This window comes from Stegostoma tigrinum, chromosome 32 (genome assembly GCF_030684315.1).
Source record: "Stegostoma tigrinum isolate sSteTig4 chromosome 32, sSteTig4.hap1, whole genome shotgun sequence".
In the NCBI taxonomy this organism is placed as follows: Eukaryota; Metazoa; Chordata; class Chondrichthyes; order Orectolobiformes; family Stegostomatidae; genus Stegostoma; species Stegostoma tigrinum.
In genome coordinates this window covers 13,138,533-13,160,867 of record NC_081385.1, presented here as the reverse complement: position 1 = coordinate 13,160,867, position 22,335 = coordinate 13,138,533, and the positions used below count along the sequence as shown (strand labels likewise).

The following is a 22,335-nucleotide window of genomic DNA, read 5'->3' as shown; positions in this document are numbered from 1 at the left end:
TAAATTCAATCTTTAAATTGTTGAGTGGCGATCCCAAGACGTGTATGTAAACTGAGTTGTATACACTCCTGTCCTATTCTCCATTGGCTTTCAGGGACAGTAACTTCAGCAGCAAAGCCCAGCATTGTATCCCATTCTGAGGTTTCCAACATCTGCAATAGGTTAAAGTTACCTCTATTAACTATTATCTCAATTGATCAGCTTCATTTCACTCCAAAATATTCATGAGAAAGTTTCGAGGCCTGAAATCCAAAACTTGATCAGTTTCTTAGAACGGAGAAAACAAAATCGTTTCATTGAATCTGATTTTTAGTCAAGGGATTGCGGAAGTGGGTCTTTGGACTGGAACGCCCAAGTGCCTTGTGGGTAAATACACCCTTGACAGACTAGAGCCTGTTGAGTTGTTTTTATGGCGCATTAGCGGTTTTTAGTTGCCACTTTTCCCAGTCGGGTGCTCATTTGCAAACTCATTAACAAAGCTTTGTATAAGCACTTCTGCAGAGAATGAAAGGCATATACTTTTAATGAGACCAGAGAACAACTAAATAACTGAGTATCGTACTAAGGATTTTGCTGTGTGACTGTTCTAAAATGAAATGTAAACCACCTTGACTGTTCATGCATTAGTTAACACCTTTCTTAAAAATAAGCATTCTCATTGTTCAGTCTATTGTTTTAGTAAAAATTAATCTGTAATTAACTAACACTTTAATGTTTCTTTGCAGTAATTAATATGAAAATATTTCTATAATTACTCAAGAGTTGGTACTTTCTGCTGGTTAGAATATATGTTGACTTCCTTGAAAGTTCAGTTCTGTCTTATTTTGGAAAGATAATTGCAGGTTCCTTGCATGAAAGTTGATGCAAAGGTTTCTCAGTGATAAAATACACAATTTGGTAATTTATGCTTGATCATAATTGCTTTATTTCCATTCATTCACGACGTGTGGGTTTCTCAGACCAGACCTGCCCACTCCTATCCAACTGTTTAGTTCACTAGCCCATTTCAGGAGGTAGTTAAGAGTTTGCAGTGCATTTGAGATTGCGTAAAGGGAGACTGGGCAAGGACTACTACCCATTCTATTGAGCAAAGCGCATTAGTGAATCAGATGGGTATGCTGTGTTAGTTGTTCCAGATTTCCAGATGCAGGGAATTTATAATTAAACTCAACATTTTTTCTCCCCTTGCTCTTGAAAGTGGGGCAAACCAATCAGTTTTCTATCATTGATTTTCTGGATTATGGTCTAGTAATCAATAATATGGACACGTGGCCAGAGTTTTGGCTGACAATGATGCTTCCACCCATTTCATTTAGCAGCCTCCTAGATGGAACAACACAAGTGAGATACTAGAAGATAGTTTGCTGATAGTTGTTTATCTGTAGACTATAGTGAGTTCAAGGATGAAGGATATCTGAATACGTTGATCTATTAGTGGTTTTCTCTCTCTCTGTGATATACAAAGAAATATCAATTAATTTTTGGTTTTGCCAGTGGAAGTCTTGTTGAATTATTTTTGGATTAGCAATACTTCTGAATGTGTTTGATAACCTCACTGTCTCCTTTTCCAATATACTACTTTTTGCATTGTTAATGAGATCCGACAGGATAAAGAACACCTGCCAAGCTAAGTTAAATACTTCTGTTGAAAGTAAAATTACTACTTAACTCATTTTTTGACTGTGCACTTGTGGCAAAGAAGTAGATTTTCTGGAGTGCTTATATAACATATGCATATCTTGTTATATTATCTACATAGGTTCTGCAGAGTATGGAAAATGCAACATTGGTGTAATAAACTTCATCACCCAAAGTATTGACAAGTCAGCCTCTCTTTGCTACTACCAGAGAAAATCGCTGACTGCCAGTGTAGTGCAATGGAGATGGAAGTACTTTCCATTCATTTATTAGCTATGGTACCAATCTCTTCAGAGCAGACTAAGCCAGCCACAATCAGATTCCTCTTCACTGCATTGTTAAAATGTTTCCACATCCTCAATACTGTTGTCAGTGTATGTCTGGGTGGTAACTTGGACAACATGAAAGATCCTAATCTGCTTCAAAAAGGTAGAGGGGAGCTAGCAAGGCTGGGCAGACAAAAGAGCCTAAAAGCTGCTGATGTTGCAGATAGGCTTGGTCCATCCCAGGAGGTTGGCTGAGAGTTACTGTGGTCTTAAGCAGAATTGTAATCTCTTTCTTTGGAGAAATTAAATAGCCAGTCATAACTATCTGACTTTTGTGGTGTTATTAATGATTTATCCCAGAGATTGGTGTACCTGATTTAATGCTCTCTTTCTTCAAATGAGGTAGAGAGTTTTATCTCATCATGGGGTTTTTGTAGCCTCTATTCTATCAAAGTTTATTGGAACGGTACTTGAAGGTAAGACCACAACCAGATCAGGCAGGGTCCTATTGTGGAGTAGAACAAGCTTGAGGGCCAAATACCCACCTCTGCCTATTTCTGAAGTTTGCATTCTCTTCTGTCCCTCCAACCATTTCAGGAAAACAGGAGAAACCAAGTAGCAGAGTATTCAACGAGATCATGGCTGCTTTTGCATTAGCTACAACTTCCTACAAAATTCCCATGCTTAAGCAAAATGTAAAAAATCTCTGCAATCACTAAATTTCAGCATTTATGTTTATAGCTCAGGTTCTCATAGTTTCTATTGTCTCTGCTCAATCTGCTCTGAATTCATACCCAGGTTTAACCAATAGATCAATAAGCAGGATTTCATAAACACAGAACTTCTGACCTATTAAACAATACAACCACAGTTCTATTGGTGAGAGAAATCCAAAGATTCACTATCATTGAAGATGAGAGATTTCTCCTCAATTCAGTCCCACAGATCCCTACATTCTGAAAGCGTGGTTCAAGACTCCTCTGCCAAAGGAAACATTTAACCTGTCAAGCCCCTTAAGAATTTTATGTCGTAATTAGATTACCCACCCTCAAAATGCTAGGGGATATAGGCCTTCTTTGCTCAACAATTCTAGTTCTACTCCAAAAAAAGAGAATTCCACATTCCAAAGGTTTTCATAACAAAATTTGTAATCATTAATCATTCATGCGACATCTTTCAATATTAATTGTTTCATGTACTATGCTGCTTTTTCTTGCACTTCGTAAAGTAACATATAGAAAAGAGCTTGCTCCTTTGGCAAGAGAAGACCATAAAAATGATAAACCCAGATCACTGAGGTACTAAATTTTTACACATGGATTAAACCCGAATCCCTGATCTGTGCACTGGCGCTTTCAGACACAGATGCAGGTATTGCATTTTCATTGCCAGTGGAACTGTTACAGCACCTTCATGAAATCTAGTGTGAACTGAGGTAGGAGCAACAATAAAATATTAACAATTAAGTGTTATAAGCGATGAAGAGTTGAGTAAACCAATATGAGCACAAGTGTAGGATGAATGCAAGAAGCAAAAAGGAAAAGGTCTGAAAAAATCCTAAACATCATGAACATTTGGAAAATGCTACCACAGGGTATTTAAAAAGGCTGAGGAGTCTCATTTCTTGAGGTTTAAGAGGGATGATGCTTTAAAGGTCTTCAAAATTGTGAAAAGATTGGAGAGAAAATGAGATGAATCCAAAACCAAGGCTCATAAATTGAAGACCCGTAATTGATAAGTCTAATTAGAATTTCAGGAGAACATTCTCTACTCCAAATAATGTCAGTGTGGAATTCACAACAAATGGCTAATGCTAAATACTTCTATCAATTTGCAAACAATCTGGTGTTTTCAGCAATTCTGTTTTCCTTTCCCCTTCATGTACTGACTTTTACATAGCCCACTAAGTATTTTCTACAACTCCTATTTTTTCTCCCTCATCATTGTCACCAAAGATTTCACAATAATTGTTCGCAGCGTATAGCAGAACTGTTCTTCTTTAACCTCCATACATGCATACTTTCGAGCAGGTGTCTAATAGCAATCCAACTACTGCTCCTGCTTATTCTTCCTGCTGCTCCCCAATTCTGCGAACGTTGAAGCCAGTTTTCCGAACTTGGAATCATCCCGAAAATTGCCAAATAATTTGCCGACCAAAGCCATTGAAGGCTTATCAGCAATTTTCTTTTCGGCTTGCGGCCTCCAGACTATTAGGTTGGTTTATTTCAAAATGCTGCATCATCCTTTTCCGAAATACTTGAGCAATTCCCTAGGGCTCGTTCAGCTATTGTCCGCAGTTAATCAAAAAGACGTCAAGGAAGCCATCTGTATCAGCACAGCCCAGAGCGCAGTGTCAATCCAGCACTTATCTAGGATGTGCTTGTCCGCACCTGTTTTGTACTTAACAGGCACGTTAAGATAGTTGGAAAACTAATCCCGGAAATAAATCACGAGAAGCAATACTGCAAATCATAGCCCCCATTGAATGCTGCAGGGCATAATCAATGCTAAACATGTGATGATTTTTAAAATGTGGCAGATTTGTTGCCGAAGGAAACAGATGCTGTATTTTTTGTGCTTATGTATGCTTTATGTATCACATGTTTTACTGACATCAGAATATCTTGCTGTGTTATAGAGACTGTAAAACATCACTGTATCTGGTTGCATGCTGGGTGACAGATTGCAAGCGTGTGTGAGGTTTGCAGCACATTAAGCACTTGCTTGAGATTTCAGAAATCGCAAATGGTTTTGGAAAATGGGATTTGCAGACCATTTCTCTGGAGCCTCACTCACTGGCTTGCTGTTTTTCTAACCTCGGCCATCTGAGCGACATGATTATATTTACTGTAAGTGCAACAATTTGGGGGCTTTTGCATTTGTCACCCTGAAGTAGCAGGAATTTAAACACTTCCGCCTCCCTCTCCCCAAACCCCAGTGACCACCTACTCCTCTAAATCAGGCTTGTGAAACCACAGCAGCATGAATGATCTTGCTGTCAACAAAAGTCTTCAATGTTATCTTTATTTTCTTTATTCGCTGCTCCTTTCATGGAGTGTGGACATTGCCAATGAGGCCAATATTTACTGCCCATCCCAAATAGCCTGTTGGACTGTTTCAGAGGGCAATTGAGAGTCAAGCAAAAGCCAGCGTAAGGGCCAAACTAAGTTAGAGTGGGGGAATGATTCAGTTAAAGGGAAACTTTAAAATAAAAGCTCAAGAGGGTTCAGAGATAATGGGAACTGCAGATGCTGGAGAATCTGAGATAACCAAGTGTGGAGCTGGATGAACAGCAGGCCAAGCAGCATCTTAGGAGCACAAAAGCTGATGTTTCGGGCCTAGACCCTTCATGGGGTCTAGGCCCGAAACATCAGCTTTTGTGCTCCTAAGATGCTGCTTGGCCTGCTGTGTTCATTCAGCTCCACACTTGGTTATCTCAAGAGGGTTTGATTAGATCAGTTGGCTGGGCAGCTGGTTTGCTCTGCAGAGTGACGCCAACAGGGTGGGCTCCATTCCTGTTCCAGTCGAGGTTACCATGAACGACTCTCCACCCCACTCTGTCCCCTTGCCTGAGGTGTGGTAGGCTCTGTTTGAGCCACCATCAGGTGTCTCCCTCTAATGAGAGAGACAGACTACAGTGGCATTCCCTTTTACCTTGAGCTCTCTTGGGGTGCACTTCCGAACAGGTCGAATCGAAAACAGGTTAAATTTTTTTTTAAAAAAGACCCATAAAGTTTGATCCTAGTAAAGAAGACAAAATCAAAATGGAATGAGCGCGCAGAGGTACAGGATAGTGAAGAGGTGAGTAATAATCAAGAAGGGGCAGAAAAGCAGATTGTGCAGCAGAAATCGGATTTAGAGAGGCTGGTAATGTTAACAAATCAAAGTTTTTAAAGCTTTTTATCTGAGCGCAGGCAGAATTTGTAGCCGAGTTGACAGCACATTTTGAAATAAATGAATGTGATGTGGCTTTTACTATCGACACGTGGTTGCAGGGATGAACAGGACTGGGAACTTTGTGTTCAAGGGAGTTTGTTCTGGAAATATAGCCAAAAAGGAAACAAAAGGCAAAAAAGGGTGGTTTTGTTAAGAAAGGAAGGCATCCGTGGAGTTGTATACATGTGCAATCATTTGGGGTGAAAATGGCGAACAGCAAAGAAATCACAGACGGGCACCCTCTACAGACCCTAAAGAATTGCCTCCCTTTCGGATAATGGAGCTATGTAAAGAGGGCATTACACTTTTCATGGATGATCTTAATCTGTGTGGTGACTGGACAAATTAAATGGACAAGTATAAATGGAGAGTGAATTTGTGGAATGCATCAGAGAGGAGAGTCGTAGAGGTTGACAGCATAGAAACAGGCCCTTCAGCCCAATTTGTCTAATCCCCCCCCCCCCCCCCAGCTTTCACAACTAAACTAGACCCATTTGCTGGTGTTTGATCCATATCCCTTCATACCTCTTCCGTTAATGCACCTGTCGAAATGCTGCTTAAATGATGAAATTGTACACTGCTCCACCGCTACCTCTGGCAGTCCATTCTAGACCCTCACCACCCTCTGTGTGAAGCTCTAGATCCTTTTGTATCTTTTCCTTCTCACCTTAAATCTGTGCCCTTGAGTTTGAGAGTCCTCTCTGTGAGGAAAAGCAGATAGTTGTCTACTTTATCTGTGCGTCTCATGATTTTATAGAATTCTATAAGGTCAGCCCTCAGGCTGTATGCTCCAGGGAAGAGAGATCGTAGCCCGTCTAAGCCTCCTCTTATAACTCGAACCTTTCAGTCCAGGTAGCATCCTAGTGAATTCTTTCTGGTTTAATAATATCCTTTCTGTACTACACAGTACTTCAAATGTGGCCTCCCCAACGGTTCGTACAGCTGCAATAAGACATCTCAGCTCCAATAATCAACGCTCTGACCAATGAAAGCAAGCATGCCGAAAGCCACCTTCCCCAGAATCCATCCAAGAACAGGATATTTTAGATCAAAGACATGTGTAATGAGTGGAATTAATAAGAGATCTCATATTTAATGATCCTCTAGGGGCAGCAATCATAATATGAAGTTCCAGTTCAGTTTGAGGGAGAGTAATTTGGGTCCCAAACCAGTGTCCTCAGCTTAAATAAGGGCAGTTACAGACGTACGCAGCAAGAGAGTTGTCTAAAAGTAAGCTAGGACAATGGACTAAAGAGGAAGTCAATCAGTGAGGAGTGGCAGACATTTAAACAGATATTTTGTAATGCTCAACAAAAAAACATCCGAGTCAAAAAAAACTTTCAGAAGCATGAACTGCTTGTGGTTAACAAAGCTCGCCAAGGACAATATCTGATCAAAGTCTGAGGTGTAAAGAGTGGTTCTGATGTTCTTGTATATGAAACACAACACATTGGTATGCAGGTGCAGCAAGTAATGAAGAAAGCAAAATGAATTTTGAGTTTTATTGCCATGGGTAGGGAGCTTAGAGTCAGTTGTACAGCATGGAAACCGACCTTTTCAGTCTAACTCATCCACACCAAGCAGATATCCTAAAATGGCATACTCCCATTTGCCAGCATTTGGCTCACACCCCTGTAAACCCTTTCTACCCCTGTACCCATCCTGATGCCTTTTAAAGGTTGTAATTCTACCTGGCGCCACCACTTCCTCTGGCAGCTTGTTCCATACACCCTCTATGGGGGAAAAAGTTGCCCCTCAGGCCCCTTTTTAAATCTTTCCCCCCTCGTCTTAAATCTAAGCACACTAGTTTTAGACTGCCTGAATCTGGTGGGGGGCGGGGCTGGGGCAAACTTGTTTATTCACCCTATCCCGCCCCTTTTATGATTTTATAAACCTCTATAAGGTCATCCCTCGGCCTCCTAAGCTCCAGCGGAAACAAAAAGCCCCAACCTATTTAGCCTCTCCCTAAAGCTCAAAATGTCCAAACTTGGCAACATCCTTGTAAATCTTTTGTGAACCCTTTCAAGTTTAAAAAATTGGGAAATCTTGTTAGAACTCTACAGGGTATTGGTGAGACCACACCTTGAGGTCTGCTTGCAGTTCTGATTCCCATACTTGGAAAAAAGATGTACTGGCAATGGAGGCTTTTCCGAGATTCACCGGACTGATTCCTGGAGTAGAGTGACTTATCGAGAATCGTGAAACAATTAGGCCCCTATTTACCAGAGTTTGGAAGTAGGATCTTGCCCGAACGCATGTAATCTCAAAGAAGCTTCACAGGACAGATGTTGAAAGGATATCTCCACTGCTGGGGACATTTCAATCAAGGAAGTATACTTGCAGAATAAGGGGACACTCATTTAGCACCAAGTGTAAAGGAATTTCTTTTCGCCTGAGGATTATGAAGGTCTGGAGTTCTGTATCCCAGAACTTTGGAGGCTGGATCACTGCAAGCATTTAATGAAAAGGTAGAAAGCTTATTGAAATATGCAGGGGCTGGCATACTGACTAATTTGAGAACTGGGGAAATCAGCTATGATTTAAGAGAATAACGGGATTGGATTGAGGGTCTGAATGGCCTGCTCCTGTTCCTATTTCTGACCATCCCACATCGCTGTGGGCTTGGAATCACATGTCAGTCAGACCAGATGATTGCATCAGATTTCTATCCATGAGGGACGTGAGTGAATAAGATGGCTTTTTACGGTAATTGTGATCATCATCTTTGCGACAAGCTTTTAATTCCAGATTTCTGAATTGCATTGAAACTCCACCAGCTGTTGAGTTGGGATTTGAACTCGTATCCCCAGAACATTTCGCCATCAATTTCCCGAAATGATAAACAAGTGTATGCCTTGAATAGAACTGATGTAAGTCAGATAGCTGAGAGTTTTAAAAAAAACACGCACAATTGAGAAAGAATTGATCAGACTATGAGGAACTGCAGCAAAAGATGTGACAGAATGGAACTCAAACATAAGAACTGAAGTGGGTGCTTCAGATACTTTAAATAGACTCGGGTAATCTCAAAGGCACTCTCTCTTTTTATTCTTTCGTGGGATGTGAGCATGACTGGTGAAGCTATCAATTTGTTGTCCATCCCTAGTTCCCTTTGAATAGTGTGTTTTGTGAAGCCATTTCAGAGTCAGAGTCATACAGCACAGACCAAGACCCTTCTGTCCAAACAATCCATGCCGAACAGAATCCCAAACTAAACTATGCCTGCTCCGGGACCATATCCCACCAAACCTTTCCTATTCGTGTTTATAAGCAAATGTCTTTTAAATTCTGTGTCCACATTCACCATTTCCTCAGCAAGTTCATTCCACACATGAGCCACCCTGTGTGTGTAACAAAAAAATATACTGCTCATGTCATTTTTTTTTTAAAAGTCTCACTCCTGTCACCTTAAAAAATATGCCCCATAGTCCTGAAGTCAACCACATTACTGTAGGTCTGGAGTCATGAGTAGGCCAGACTAGGTGATTAAACCCACTTACTAATTTATTCATTAAATGGAACTTCCTCCAGCTGTCCCAGTGGGATTTGAGTCTCTGTCCCCAGAGGATTTGACTGTGCATTTAGATCAATCCAGTAGCATTTCAACGATGCCACGTTCTTTCCCTTCTGTACTCTCCACGATATGTTGTGCCATGTGCAGGTGATCATGTTGCAGTGCAATGGTTTCCCTGTATTTCTGTGCCGGTCTCTCGCTCTGGCCCTCTCTCTCCCTCTCTTTCTCTAACCTCGCCCACCCACCAACACCCCCCCACGCTCTCTCTCTGTCCTTCTTCTCCCCCCCCCCCCCCCCCCGACACGCGCTCTCTCTGTCCTCCTTCTCCCCCCCCCCCCCGACACGCGCTCTCTCTGTCCTTCTTCTCCCCCCCCGACACGCGCTCTCTCTGTCCTTCTTCTCCCCCCCCGACACGCGCTCTCTCTCTGTCCTTCTTCTCCCCCCCCCGACACGCTCTCTCTGTCCTTCTTCTCCCCCCCCCCCCCGACACACTCTCTCTGTCCTCCTCCCCCTCCCCCCCCGACACGGTCTCTGTCCTCCTCCACCCACCTGCCCACCATGCTCAGTCCTCCTCCTCTCCCCCCCGACACACGCGTGCACTCTCTCTCTCGCGCGCGCTCTCTCTCTCTTCTCCCCCCACCACCCCGCACGCGCTCTCTGTCTCCCCTGCACCCCCCCCCCCCACCCCCCCAATCTCTCCCTCCCTGTCTTTGTCCTCCCATCCTCTTAGGAAAGTGTTGGCTTCCAGGTCTGTGTGTGTTAGGCCCCATCTGTTTAGATCTGAACCATCTGTGTGGGTTACAACGATATCACTGTACTCCCCCTAACTTCCACACATGCTTCGAAGGCCAGCTTTAGCTCAGATCTCCTCTATCGATCAAGAGGGTGATGGGAGTTGGCTGCTCATTTAAGGGTCTAGGCCCGAAACGTCAGCTTTTGTGCTCCTGAGATGCTGCTGGGCCTGCTGTGTTCATCCAGCCTCACATTTTATTATCTTGAAATTCTCCAGCATCTGCAGTTCCCATTATCTCTGCTCATTAATAATCTTGCTAAGCCATGGTCAGAACTGCAATTTGTTTTATTGATCATTTATTAAATGTCCAGACAACTTCTATGAGAGCAAGGCGATCACAGAGAAGACTACATCTCTCATCCTCTTCAATCTGTAATCAGGGTAGAGTACAGGTATACTGAAGGTTTGAGCACATCTTTATAGAACTGAGTACTTCCATGAAACCAATTTGCCTTTTTTATTCTTTTATAAATTGGACCTTCTACATTCGAGGTAGGGCAGGACTGTGTGCGTCATAATTATGCAGACCCATATTAGCTTGGGGACTCGTCCTTGACCAGTGGGATTCTCATTCCTCCTCCGTCACAGTTGACAACTAATGAGAACCTAAAGGTCTGCTCCACCAACTGGACTCCATTTTCTCCCCTTTGGTCCAGGAACTCCCTACCTACGTCCATGACACCACCCATGCCCTCCACCTCCTTCAGGACTTCCAATTCCCTGGCCCCCAACACCTCATTTTCGCCATGGACGCCCAGTCCCTATACGCCTGTATTCCGCACGCAGATGGCCTCAAGACCCTCCGCTTCTTCCTGTCCCGCAGGCCCGACCAGTCCCCCTCCACCGACACCCTCATCCCCCTAGCCGAACTCGTCCTTACCCTCAACAACTTCTCTTTTGATTCCTCCCACTTCCTACAGACAAAGGGGGTGGCCATGGGCACCCGCATGGGCCCCAGCTATGCCTGCCGCTTTGAAGGTTACGTGGAACGGTCCCTCTTCCGCACCTACACGGGCCCCAAACCCCACCTCTTCCTCCGTTACATTGATGACTGTATCGGCGCCGCCTCTTCCTCCCCAGAGGAGCTCGAACAGTTCATCCACTTCACCAACACCTTCCACCCCAACCTTCAGTTCACCTGGGCCATCTCCAGCACATCCCTCACCTTCCTGGACCCCTCAGTCTCCATCTCAGGCAACCAGCTTGTTACTGATGTCCATTTCAAGCCCACCGACTCCCACAGCTACCTAGAATACACCTCCTCCCCACCCACCCTCCTGCAAAAATTCTATCCCCTATTCCCAATTCTTCTGCCTCTGCCGCATCTGCTCCCAGGATGAGGCATTCCACTCTCGCACATCCCAGATGTCCAAGTTCTTCAAGGACCGCATCTTTCCCCCCACAGTGGTTGAGAACGCCCTTGACCGCGTCTCCCGCATTTCCCGCAACACATCCCTCACACCCCGCCCCTGCCACAACTGCCCAAAAGGGGGTCCCCCTCATTCTCACACACCACCCCACCAACCTCCGGATACAACGCATCATCCTCCGACACTTCCGCCATCTACAATCCGACCCCATCACCCAAGACGTTTTTCCATCCCCACCCTTGTCTGCTTTCCAGAGAGACCACTCTCTCCGTGACTCCCTTGTTCGCTCCACACTGCCCTCCAACCCCACCACACCCGGCACCTTCCCCTGCAACTGCAGGAAATGCTACACTTGTCCCCACACTTCCTCCCTCACCCCTATCCCAGGCCCCAAGATGACTTTCCATATTAAGCAGAGGTTCACCTGCACATCTAGCAATGTGGTATACTGCATCCACTGTACCCAGTGCGGCTTCCTCTACATTGGGGAAACCAAGCGGAGGCTTGGGGACCGCTTTGCAGAACATCTCCACTTGGTTCGCAATAAACAACTGCACCTCCCAGTCGCAAACCATTTCCACTCCCTCTCCCATTCTTTAGATGACGTGTCCATCATGGGCCTCCTGCAGTGCCACAATGATGCCACCCGAAGGTTGCAGGAACAGCAACTCATATTCCGCTTGGGAACCCTGCAGCCCAATGGTATCAATGTGGACTTCACCAGCTTCAAAATCTCCCCTTCCCCCACCGCATCCCTAAACCAGCCCAGTTCGTCCCCTCCCCGCCACTGCACCACACAACCAGCCCAGCTCTTCCCCTCCACCCACTGCATCCCAAAACCAGTCCAACCTGTCTCTGCCTCCCTAACCTGTTCTTCCTCTCACTCATCCCTTCCTCCCACCCCAAGCCGCACCTCCATCTCCTACCTACTAACCTCATCCCACCTCCTTGACCTGTCCGTCTTCCCTGGACTGACCTATCCCCTCCCTACCTCCCCACCTATACTCTCCCCTCCACACCTCCCCACCTATACTCTCCCCTCCACCTATCTTCTTTTCTCTCCATCTTCAGTCTGCCTCCCCCTCTCTCCCTATTTATTCCAGAACCCTCACCCCATCCCCCTCTCTGAAGAAGGGTCTAAGCCCGAAACGTCAGCTTTTGTGCTCCTGAGATGTTGCTGGGCCTGCTGTGTTCATCCAGCCTCACGTTTTATTGTCTGCTTTTCGTTACTGTGTTTGAACAAGACACTGGAAGCAATTCACAATAACTGGCAACAACTGTTCAGTGAGCAAGCACAATGGCCATTCTAAGCCAGCAGTATTCCACAAAAGCAATTAACAGTTGTAAATTTGTGTGCTGCTTTTTTTTTCACTTAGTATATTAAGGGAGGTCAGTTGGACAATGAGATGAATTTCTCACTCTATTCAAATTTGTTCTTGTGGAATCCTTGACATCCGCCCAATTGGGCAAACAATAGCTTGATTAGAATTTTATTTCACGAGGATAATGCCTCAAAGTGTGATTTTCCTTTCGCACTGGACTGCCAATCTAGATGATATCAGACTCAACTGAAGCATTGTCACTTACCTGGAAGCAAGGTTGCTGCAAAATGAAGTTTAAAAGTATCAGGAGTAATTTACTATTACCAAAATGTCAGCGTTGATGATTAATCCAACCATTTTTTTAAGTTATGAGGTAAAAGCATGGAAGTGCATATTTTATTGTAATTTTCCTTAATGCAATAACTTCCAGGTCTTGCAAATATGTTCCTGATCTCTCTGTGTAAGTGTGTGCATTATTGCCTAACATTGCTTGAAATCCTGTTAACTCTTTGCTGGATGAGTATTATGATTGGTATGTAATGTTTATTTGGATGAATAACCCGGTTTCAAGTTCAAGCACGGCCTGGCAGTAAAACGTGATGTCATGTATGAATCAGGTTTGACACATCCTGTTTACTGGACTGCAGTGGAAAGATGTTCTTACGTGAAGTATCTGCCCAGAGCAGCAAACATGTTAGTCATGCTCCCGCTCTCTCGCGCTCGCGCTCTCCCTTCTCCAGTCCACCACCTGCTGGCCTTTCTAGGGGATTCAAATAGTCTCTTGTCCAAATCAAATATAAGCATAACACAGATGATGAGGGCAGTCAGTGAGGTCTCACTCCCCTCTTTCCATTCCACTAGTTAAGGTGGAAGTTAAAATAGGCCTGAACATGTTAGAGAGCATGTGGTCTGCTTACAACATTGTGCAGCAACCATTTCTGGTGGTCTCCGATACAAATCGGTCACACTGATCGGCGGCTCACAAGAGGCCTTATACTAGCAACAGCATGCTAACTGTTTCCAAAATTACTTCACAAAGAAACACGTTGCCAATCTTGGCAAGCAGATACCCATTGAAAAGTAATTAACAGCCCTAGAGACAAGCTTACTGTTTCTCTTGGCTTGAGTGCTACAATGACCAACTCTACCAACTTGTGATTGGGTGAGTGTTGCCAGCACATTCTTACCTTGGTATAGGGACCAATTTGGTTTACCATGGTAGAGGAAAACAGCAAGTGAATCTGAAACAAGATGTCTGTTACTGTACAGTGGCAATCGGACAAGAGATTTCAACATTGATATCCATAGGCCTCCTAATAGAAACAGTCTTCACCTTCCAAGAACCTTAGATTTGTTCTCTTCCATCCCCAAATCCTTATGTTGTTGCATTAAACTCCACAATACTTGTTAGCATCCAAGCATTAATCCTTTCAGAACCATCACCCGTCCAACCAGCTCCAACTATTTTGTGCAGCTCTATAGCTTTTCTACCTCTCGTCCTTGAGGTATTGATTGTAAAAGACGCAAAGACCTGACCGTGATGATGAGCTGTGACTTGCAGCCCAGTCGTGCCTTGTGTTTCTGCAGTCATTTTCAACTTTCTGCTGTGGTACAGAATCTATCCTTCAAAGTGCTCTGGACAAATTTCCTCACACTTGGGAGCCCTGAAGTTCTGCAGTAAATGAGCCATGAGATTCAGTTGCAAAATCAGTGACAGTGCATATCCAATTAATGAATGAGTTCCAGGGATATAACTGTTGCCAGTGACAGATGGCTGTACTCAGAAACCACTTTCCTTTTGTCCTCCTTTGTCTTCATTCCCTGCTCTCTGAATTTAGTTGTTCCTTTTCAGATTTGTTTCTTGTCACCTAACTTTACTTGTTCTGTATTTCTTCCTGGAGTTCGCAAGCGTTTGTACCTATCATCTATCAAGTTGCTGTAGATTTACTTTAATCTCCACTAATTTGAACAACTACTTTTCCTATGCTTGCTCCTTTTTTTTATTTTTCTGTTTTTGTTTCTATCACCAGTTCCAATGCCACTCACGTGTGTGTGTCTAGCTAGCCTCAAGCGCCACCCTTCAAAATCCAACTTAAAACAGGCTGCCTGCTTGTTTATTCCTTAAATTTGATGCCGAGGATTTCTAATTTCAGAGTGAGATGTGAGTCTCCTGGTGGGCCTGTTGTTGGAAGGAATCCTGAGGGACAGGAGTTACGTGTATTTGGAAAGGCAAGGATTGATTAGGGACAGTCAATATTGCTTTGTGTGCGCGAAATCATGTCACCCTAACTAGATTGAGTTTTTTGAAGAAGTAACGAAGCGATTGATGAGAGCAGAGCTGTGGATCTGATCTGCATGAACTTCAGTAAGGTATTGAACAAGGTTTCTTATGGTAGACTAGTTAGCAAGGTTAGATCACAGAATAGGAAGAACTAGCTACTTGGATACACAACTGACTCAAAGGTAGGAGAAAGAGGGTGCTGGTGGAAAGATGCTTTTCACACTGGAGGCCTGTGACCAGTGGTGATCCAAAAGGATCAGTGCGGGTCTACTGCTTTTTGTCCTTTTATATAAATGATTAGTAGTAAACATAGGAGATCTAGTTAGTGAGTTTGCAGATGGCACCAAAATTGGAGGGGCATTGGATAGCGAAGAAGGCTACCTCAGAATACAACAGGATCTTGATCAGATGGGCCAGGCAGTGGCAGATGAGAGGTGCTATATTTTGGAAATGCCAATCAGCGCAGGATTTATACACTCAATGGTAAGATCCTGGGGAGTGCTGCTGAACAAAGAGTCCTTGGAGTGCAGGTTCATTGTTGCTTGAAAATGGAGTCGCAAGTAGATGGAATAATGAAGAAGAGTCTTGGTATGCTTGCCTTTATTGGCAGTGCATTGAATATGAGAGTTAGGAGGTCATGTTGCAGCTCTACAGGATATTAGTTTGGCCACTTTTGGAGCATTGTTTGGAAGTCTGGTCACCCTGCTATAGGAAGGATGTTGTGAAACTCAAAAGGGTTCAGAAAAGATTTTACAAGGATTTTGCCAGGGTTGATGTGTTTGGGAGAGAGGGGGAGGCGGACCGAAGATGGAGAGAAAAGAAGATAGGTGGAGAGGGGAGTAAGGCACATCAGGGCAGGACTTATACACTTAATGGCAAGGTCCTGGGAGTGTTGCCAAACAAAGAAACCTAGGGGTGCAGGTGCATAGTTCCTCGAAAATGGAGTCACAGGTAGACAGACAGGGTGGTGAAGGTAGTGTATGACATGCTTGCCTTCATTGATCAGAGCACTGAGTATAGAAGTTGGGACGTTATGTTGCATAGGTCATTGAGGCCACTGTTAGAATACTGTGTACACTTCTGGTCACCCTCCTATAGGAAGGATGATGTTAAACTTAAGAGGGCGCAGAAAAGATGGATATATGCTCCTGGCAAGGGGTAGGGAGGAATGAGGGAGCCGAAAGAGAGCTTGAAAAGTTAAGCAGACAAAGGGACTGTTGATAGTTAGCTAGATACATGACAATGAGCGATGAAAATGGGTTGGTTGTATATTGAAAGCAACCCATAATCATGACAGGACCTGGGAATTCTGTAAAATTATTGAACTCAATATTGAGCCCTGAAGGGAGCAGGGATCCACAAGCAGTGTAATGGTCTTCCAGCTTGCATTAGGCTTCTCTGGAGCACTGCATCAGGCCTGAGACAGAACCACTAGGATGAACCCTGCAGTCGATCTGGTTTTCCTAGTGCATGAGACTTTGGAATTCTCTTCCTTAAAAGACAGTGGATGCAGAATCTTTAAGCATTTTTTAAGGCAGAGTTAGATGGATTCGTGATTACCAAAGGTATGAAAAATAATCTGGTTACGCAGCAATTGTAGAATGATAACACAGGCTCAGAGCTGAGTACCTTGTATGTCCATATGTATGTAAAGTCAAGCTTTTGAAATGAAAAAAAAGTGCTTACTTTAAACACAAACTCCAAATTTGATGATATCCTCTTCGATTTCTGAGTATTATCTTAAAATTCTCTCAAGAATTGCATAAAATCTGTAAATAAAATTAATGTTTCACATTTTAATTGCATATAGCTAGTACATTAGAGAACCAGCTACACACATTTAAAAATTAGTTGGGAAATAACCTGCAACCCATAATTCTAAACAGTTTATTGTAAAAGAAATGCTTTTACTTTTCAAGTTTGTTACTATGAATTCAAAGAGTCAAAAGCTCAATAAAACATGTTTTAAAATTCTACATTAAAAAACAGTTTGTAAAGAGCACTGTGGATTTATAATTTGTATTCAGTGAAGCTGAGAAAAGAAGATGGAGTAGGTTGTTGGTGACATTAGGTGTGCCATGTGAGCACTTTATATAACCACTCCCTAGGGTGACTGGGGAGAAATCTCAATCTGAATCTTGCCCTGCAGCAATCTTATGCGTTGGCACTGGGGAACGTGCGAAAGTTGGAAAGGACCCTCGAGTAAAAGAAAGTCAAACTTCATTCAGAGAAAGTGTAAAATTTGTCTTTATTTCACCAGATAAGCCCCAAGTGCAAATTACGATGAGCCAGCCACAAGGCTTGACAAGAGAAGGGGATACTCTAGAACTGATTTGCACAGCCAGTGGGAAACCACAGTAAGTATATACGCTGCAGACCTGATGAGAGACTGATGTTTGTTTTAGGAAGTTGTGTTCAATATATTGATTTTTTTTAAACAGTTAACCAATTCACAGCTTTTCGGCCAGTTCAGGGCTTTTATTGCCGTAATAACCTTCAAGTTGAAATTGATGGATAAGGACATTTATCCAAGGGTCTTCAACAATGATATTTGCAATGTGTGTGTTTGTATATGCTGTCTCAACTTCATAACTTTCAGCAATTTAAAGATATTAACTTCACTTACAAATTATATTTTTTGACTTCTAATCATAAAACACCCCTTTTTAAGTATAATACAGAACATGAACAGCAAAGTTTTTAACCTTCAGAAGAACATGTCTCAGTATTTTTAGTTTCTTAAATTGATTTGATAGAGAAATATTCTTTGCATTATATTGTGTTTTTGTTTTCCTTGGTATATAGTTATTTTGCTTACCCAAGGCTGTCTATATTGAAACATATGTACACTGCACAAAGTAGAATATTCCATTTCTAATCAGAAGGATCTCAGTTGTTTTTTTCTAATCAGGGATGGATTAATTGGTCATCTTCTGTGACTGCAGTTAACCTCAGCCTGTTGCCAAAAAGGAGAGCAAAATTTAGCTGTAAAGTCCTGCTTCTTATTGCGATGAAGTGGTTGGAAAGTAGCTGAAGTAAAAACAAAAATTCCAAATACTAGGAATCTATAACAAGAACAGATAGTGCTGAAAACTCTTTCCTAGTCAAGGACACAGCCTGTGGACACTTAAAGTTGGAGGTCAATGAACATTCAGGAGCAGAAATCTTCGCTCTCTTTTTCTCTTCGGAGATGTCGCCAGAAATGCTGAGTGTTCAGAGCATTTATTTTTTAGAAAGTATTTGTGAACGCTATCTAAAAGACTGAATGGGTTCTCAGTTAAAGGACTGTATAGGCTTTGGTCTATGACCGTTGGCTCACGTATGGAAAATGGTTACTTCAGTTAAAGAGTGGGTACCAATAGCAACGTCTCCTTTAGATGGATCAGAGACTCGAGAGGGTGATGGGAAATTGATTCGGAGCTGATCTATAAGCTAGATAAAAATCTTGCATTAGTGTGTGCATTCTTGTCAATTTTTCCATTATAACCTCTTTAAATCACACTTATCATGGAAACTATCAATGTAAACTTAGCAAGGATACAGTAATTAAACTCTTATCTCCAGTGGAGGGAGCATTTTAGTTAGTGTGAGCAGTGTACATAGCCAATTTTTATGACAAATGTGGACATAGTAACTTATAATGGAAATATAAAGAATAGAATGTATCACTTCAAAATGAGAATATAATTACATCTGTGCTCCCTGGTCGAATAATGCCCTGCCCTCAAACTCACTTCACCTAAAAACTACTCTGCTCTCTGTACAATATAATAGATAAAATTCAATTTGCCTGGGGAAATCTTGATAGCGTGATGTATTTCAGCAATCAATATAGCTTCTCTCAGCTGGAACATTTCTACTTTAACTGGGTTTTGATGGAACAGAGGGCATCCCGTATTGAAGGGATTAGACCAAAGTGTTACAAGGTGATCTACCTGTTATTGTATAAGCTCATTTTATTGGCCATCAACCAAAATTTTGTAAGTAAAATTGTGTAGAAATATCACGAAAAAGCATGGCATTCCTCTTAAGCTCACACAGTTATATGTCTTGGGTGAAAATGATGGACAAGATTAGAATGCATGGGATGGGGGGGGTAAAAAGAGAAAATTAATGTTTTTTATGAAACTTTGTTATAAGATGCAGAAGTTTACAGTTTATGACTGGGCAAATGATTTTCCTTGCTTTGATGTGGTGAGATGATTTTTAATTAAAAGTTATGAACTGCAGGTATCACCTCCAGAAAAAAGGTAATAGTAAGAGAGAGTAAACTTAAACACTCACTTGCATTGTAATTGATTTAATCTTAAATTCTGCAGACCCAATCTCATGTGGAAACGGGTGGATGAGGAAATGCCTGATCGGGCCATTTTTACAGAGCCAAGGACTTTAATCCTTGAGTCTCTAAATAAAACTGATAATGGGACCTACCGCTGCAGTGCTTTCAATGATGTTGGCGAAACTTTTGAAGATTATGTCTTGCATGTCTATGGTACGTATAATTCTCTTCCAAAACTCATGCCCTTTCTCCCTTTTCCTTCTCTTTCCCACTCCCCCTCTTTTTCTTTCCCTCTTTCCTCCCCCCATTCGCAGCTGAGCCTTTTTCTGCAATTAGCTTTTCTTGCCCATAACACTTTGCATGTTAGAAATGTAATTTGTCTGTTGAATGTTATATATGAGAAAATAAAGCTAATGAAATCTGTATAAATGATATTAATCAGAGTCTTAAATGCAACTAGTTGCTTTTGTTTACTAATCATAAATCTGTGCATTTAAAAATGGTGTTGTCCGATTGTAGTGTGGAATCCAATACTTATTGTATACCATTAAATTTTGAATATCTGAAGATGAATGCTCCATGTGTATAAAGCACTCAATGTTTTTCTATCTGCATTGATGTTAACCTATATTTTCTACTAAAAGCCGACTATTTAGTTAAAATCTTTTAAAATAAAGCTCACCTATAGTCATGGCATCTTTTAAAGTGGAATCACACTTTACAGGTGTGAAGCTGTCCAAAGTGAATTGCAGGCCTATAGCAACTAACCTTAATGAAACATGATTTTGTTGTATCATGAGGCTGAAAATGACTTATCCATTTTTTAAGTCCAGTTTTGAAAATCAGGAACTTAACACAAGCACCATTTTGAGAGTTCCTTTCTGTCCTCTTCAAAGAATTAAATATTTTAACCAAACGAAACAAAAGTTCCATCTTATTTGCACTTCAAACTATAGAGTCTGGTTCATGCAAATAATGATATAGTAATTGGTGCGATATTTTCCTGATTTGTTCCTTTTGGAATTCTTCCTCGTTGTCATTTAATACTACTTTATGATCAGCTTAAAAGTCAATGATGATCACCAGGTTCAAATCTTGGCCCTTTTTACTCCACAATCTAACAAATACCCAATACACAGCCAAGAATCCGCAAGGCTATCCCATTGATGGCAGGTATATTGAAGCAATTCATAGACCCAGACATCATCATAAATGTCTGTTGCAATGATTTGGCCACCAAGTGGCTAAATTCCAGTTGTTTAGTGCAATGTGTGATGGAAAATCTTGTGATGTGTCGTGTAATTTTCTTCACTTAAAAGGTATTTAGCCATATTGTCATGGCCTTAGTCAAAATGAAGTGGTATACAATAAGCTGAGCCCTTGAAACCTAATACATTGATTATGTGCATGTTGTCATAATATTTGTGAGTGGCATTTCTCTTACTCATAATATCCTACCCATAGCGTTTTGCAAAACAATAGTGCAGTAAAACTGGAAGACTCTCCAAAAGCTGTCAAGTCTGAGCTAGATACTACATACATGAAACACACTCAATTTAGGCAAAGGGAATTTTTAAGGTTAGGAACAAGGACAGATGAGTATTTCCTACAGATCACCTCCATGGGATTCATTTTTGGATAAAGATAAGATTTTCAAAGGCATTGCTCTCCATTGAGATGCAATGAACACCATCTGTTTATCTCAGCAAATATTGCAGCCGATCCTCTGGAGTGATATCAATCAGAGAAATCATTGGGGGTTGTCTGCTCCGTGCCTGTAATGCTGTTAACCTACGGTGAAATCAAGTGTGTGCTGCAAGTCTTCATTATAGACTTATCCAATTGCTTTTATATAGCACCTTTAACACAGAAGCACATTCCAAGGCACTTTGCTGGACAAAATGACACATGTGGATGGAAAAGCAAAACCAATATTCCTGTTGCCATGCCACTGAGGAGAATATTTAGACATTAAACAATGTTTTCTGACATGAAATAAGTAAATGCTCTGTTTTGTACAATGGCTAGAGATGACCTGGTTCCCACAAAGATGTGACTATCGCAAACAGCTGAATCTATCTATTGATTGGCTTGCGATAAACAGCTGTCAGGGGATTTCCGGTTGGCCCTTCTGCACAAAATGTAGCAAGCTGTGTGAACTGAAATGAGAGTTTTAAAAGTGCTCTGGTAAATTTATGATTGCCATAAGCAGCGGGAAACATGGCTTATTTCTGATTACCACCTCGTCTGGCTGTTGGGGATGGGTTTTTGCCAATATTTGGAGTGTAGATGAAGCACCCCAGCCTATTTGTCAGTCCAAAGAGAGGAATGGTGCTGGGTTGACACAACTCTCTTGTTTGAGTGACCTCAGAATATCTGCTGCTAAATTTGCTGAAGGCAAGAGTGCAGAGCACTCAACAGAAAAGTCCCAAAAAATAATGGGTTGTAATGTTATTTTTAAAAAATGGAGATGACCAAGCAGGATAGTGCTTATCCATAATTGTCTACTCTTGAACAGTACTGACAGTAATAGTATTCCATCAGCATTATTACTAATGTGGATGTTTCCGTGTCCCATCATACTGGCATTCGGCATATCCACTTGAGATCAGCCTATTACTGGTTCACTTTGTACAAATGAAATTCTCTGCTTCTTGGAGATATGTTCCAATATCAATAAAATACAAATAGCTGAAGAAAATGTATTCCAAAACACAGTCAGCTATAGCAACTGAAGGATTCATTTCACTTCTAAAGCAGATGGCAGCTGTTGAATTGGTAATTGGGATCATTTCTTCTGGTCTGATTGCTAGCAGAGATGGGAAGCAGTGCACATTTTAAATATAAGGGGACCGATCTAATGGGATACAGTCTGGCAGTACTGTTTCAATGGGTCTGTCAAATATATGATGCAGTGATTTGAGCTGGAATAGACT

The 22,335-nt window shown here is 42.1% G+C and overlaps 1 protein-coding gene across 5 annotated transcripts in view; it reads left to right on the top strand.

Annotated features, from left to right (window-relative positions):
• Positions 1–22,335, top strand: part of LOC125466883 (cell adhesion molecule 1) — a 376,965-nt gene that overhangs the window by 293,827 nt on the left and 60,803 nt on the right. For all 5 annotated transcript variants that reach the window (XM_048562001.2, XM_048562003.2, XM_048562002.2 and 2 more), the window contains 2 exons: positions 17,381–17,477; positions 19,440–19,612. In XM_048562001.2, the coding sequence (XP_048417958.1) occupies positions 17,381–17,477; positions 19,440–19,612 (270 nt within the window). The remainder of the gene's footprint in view (positions 1–17,380; positions 17,478–19,439; positions 19,613–22,335) is intronic.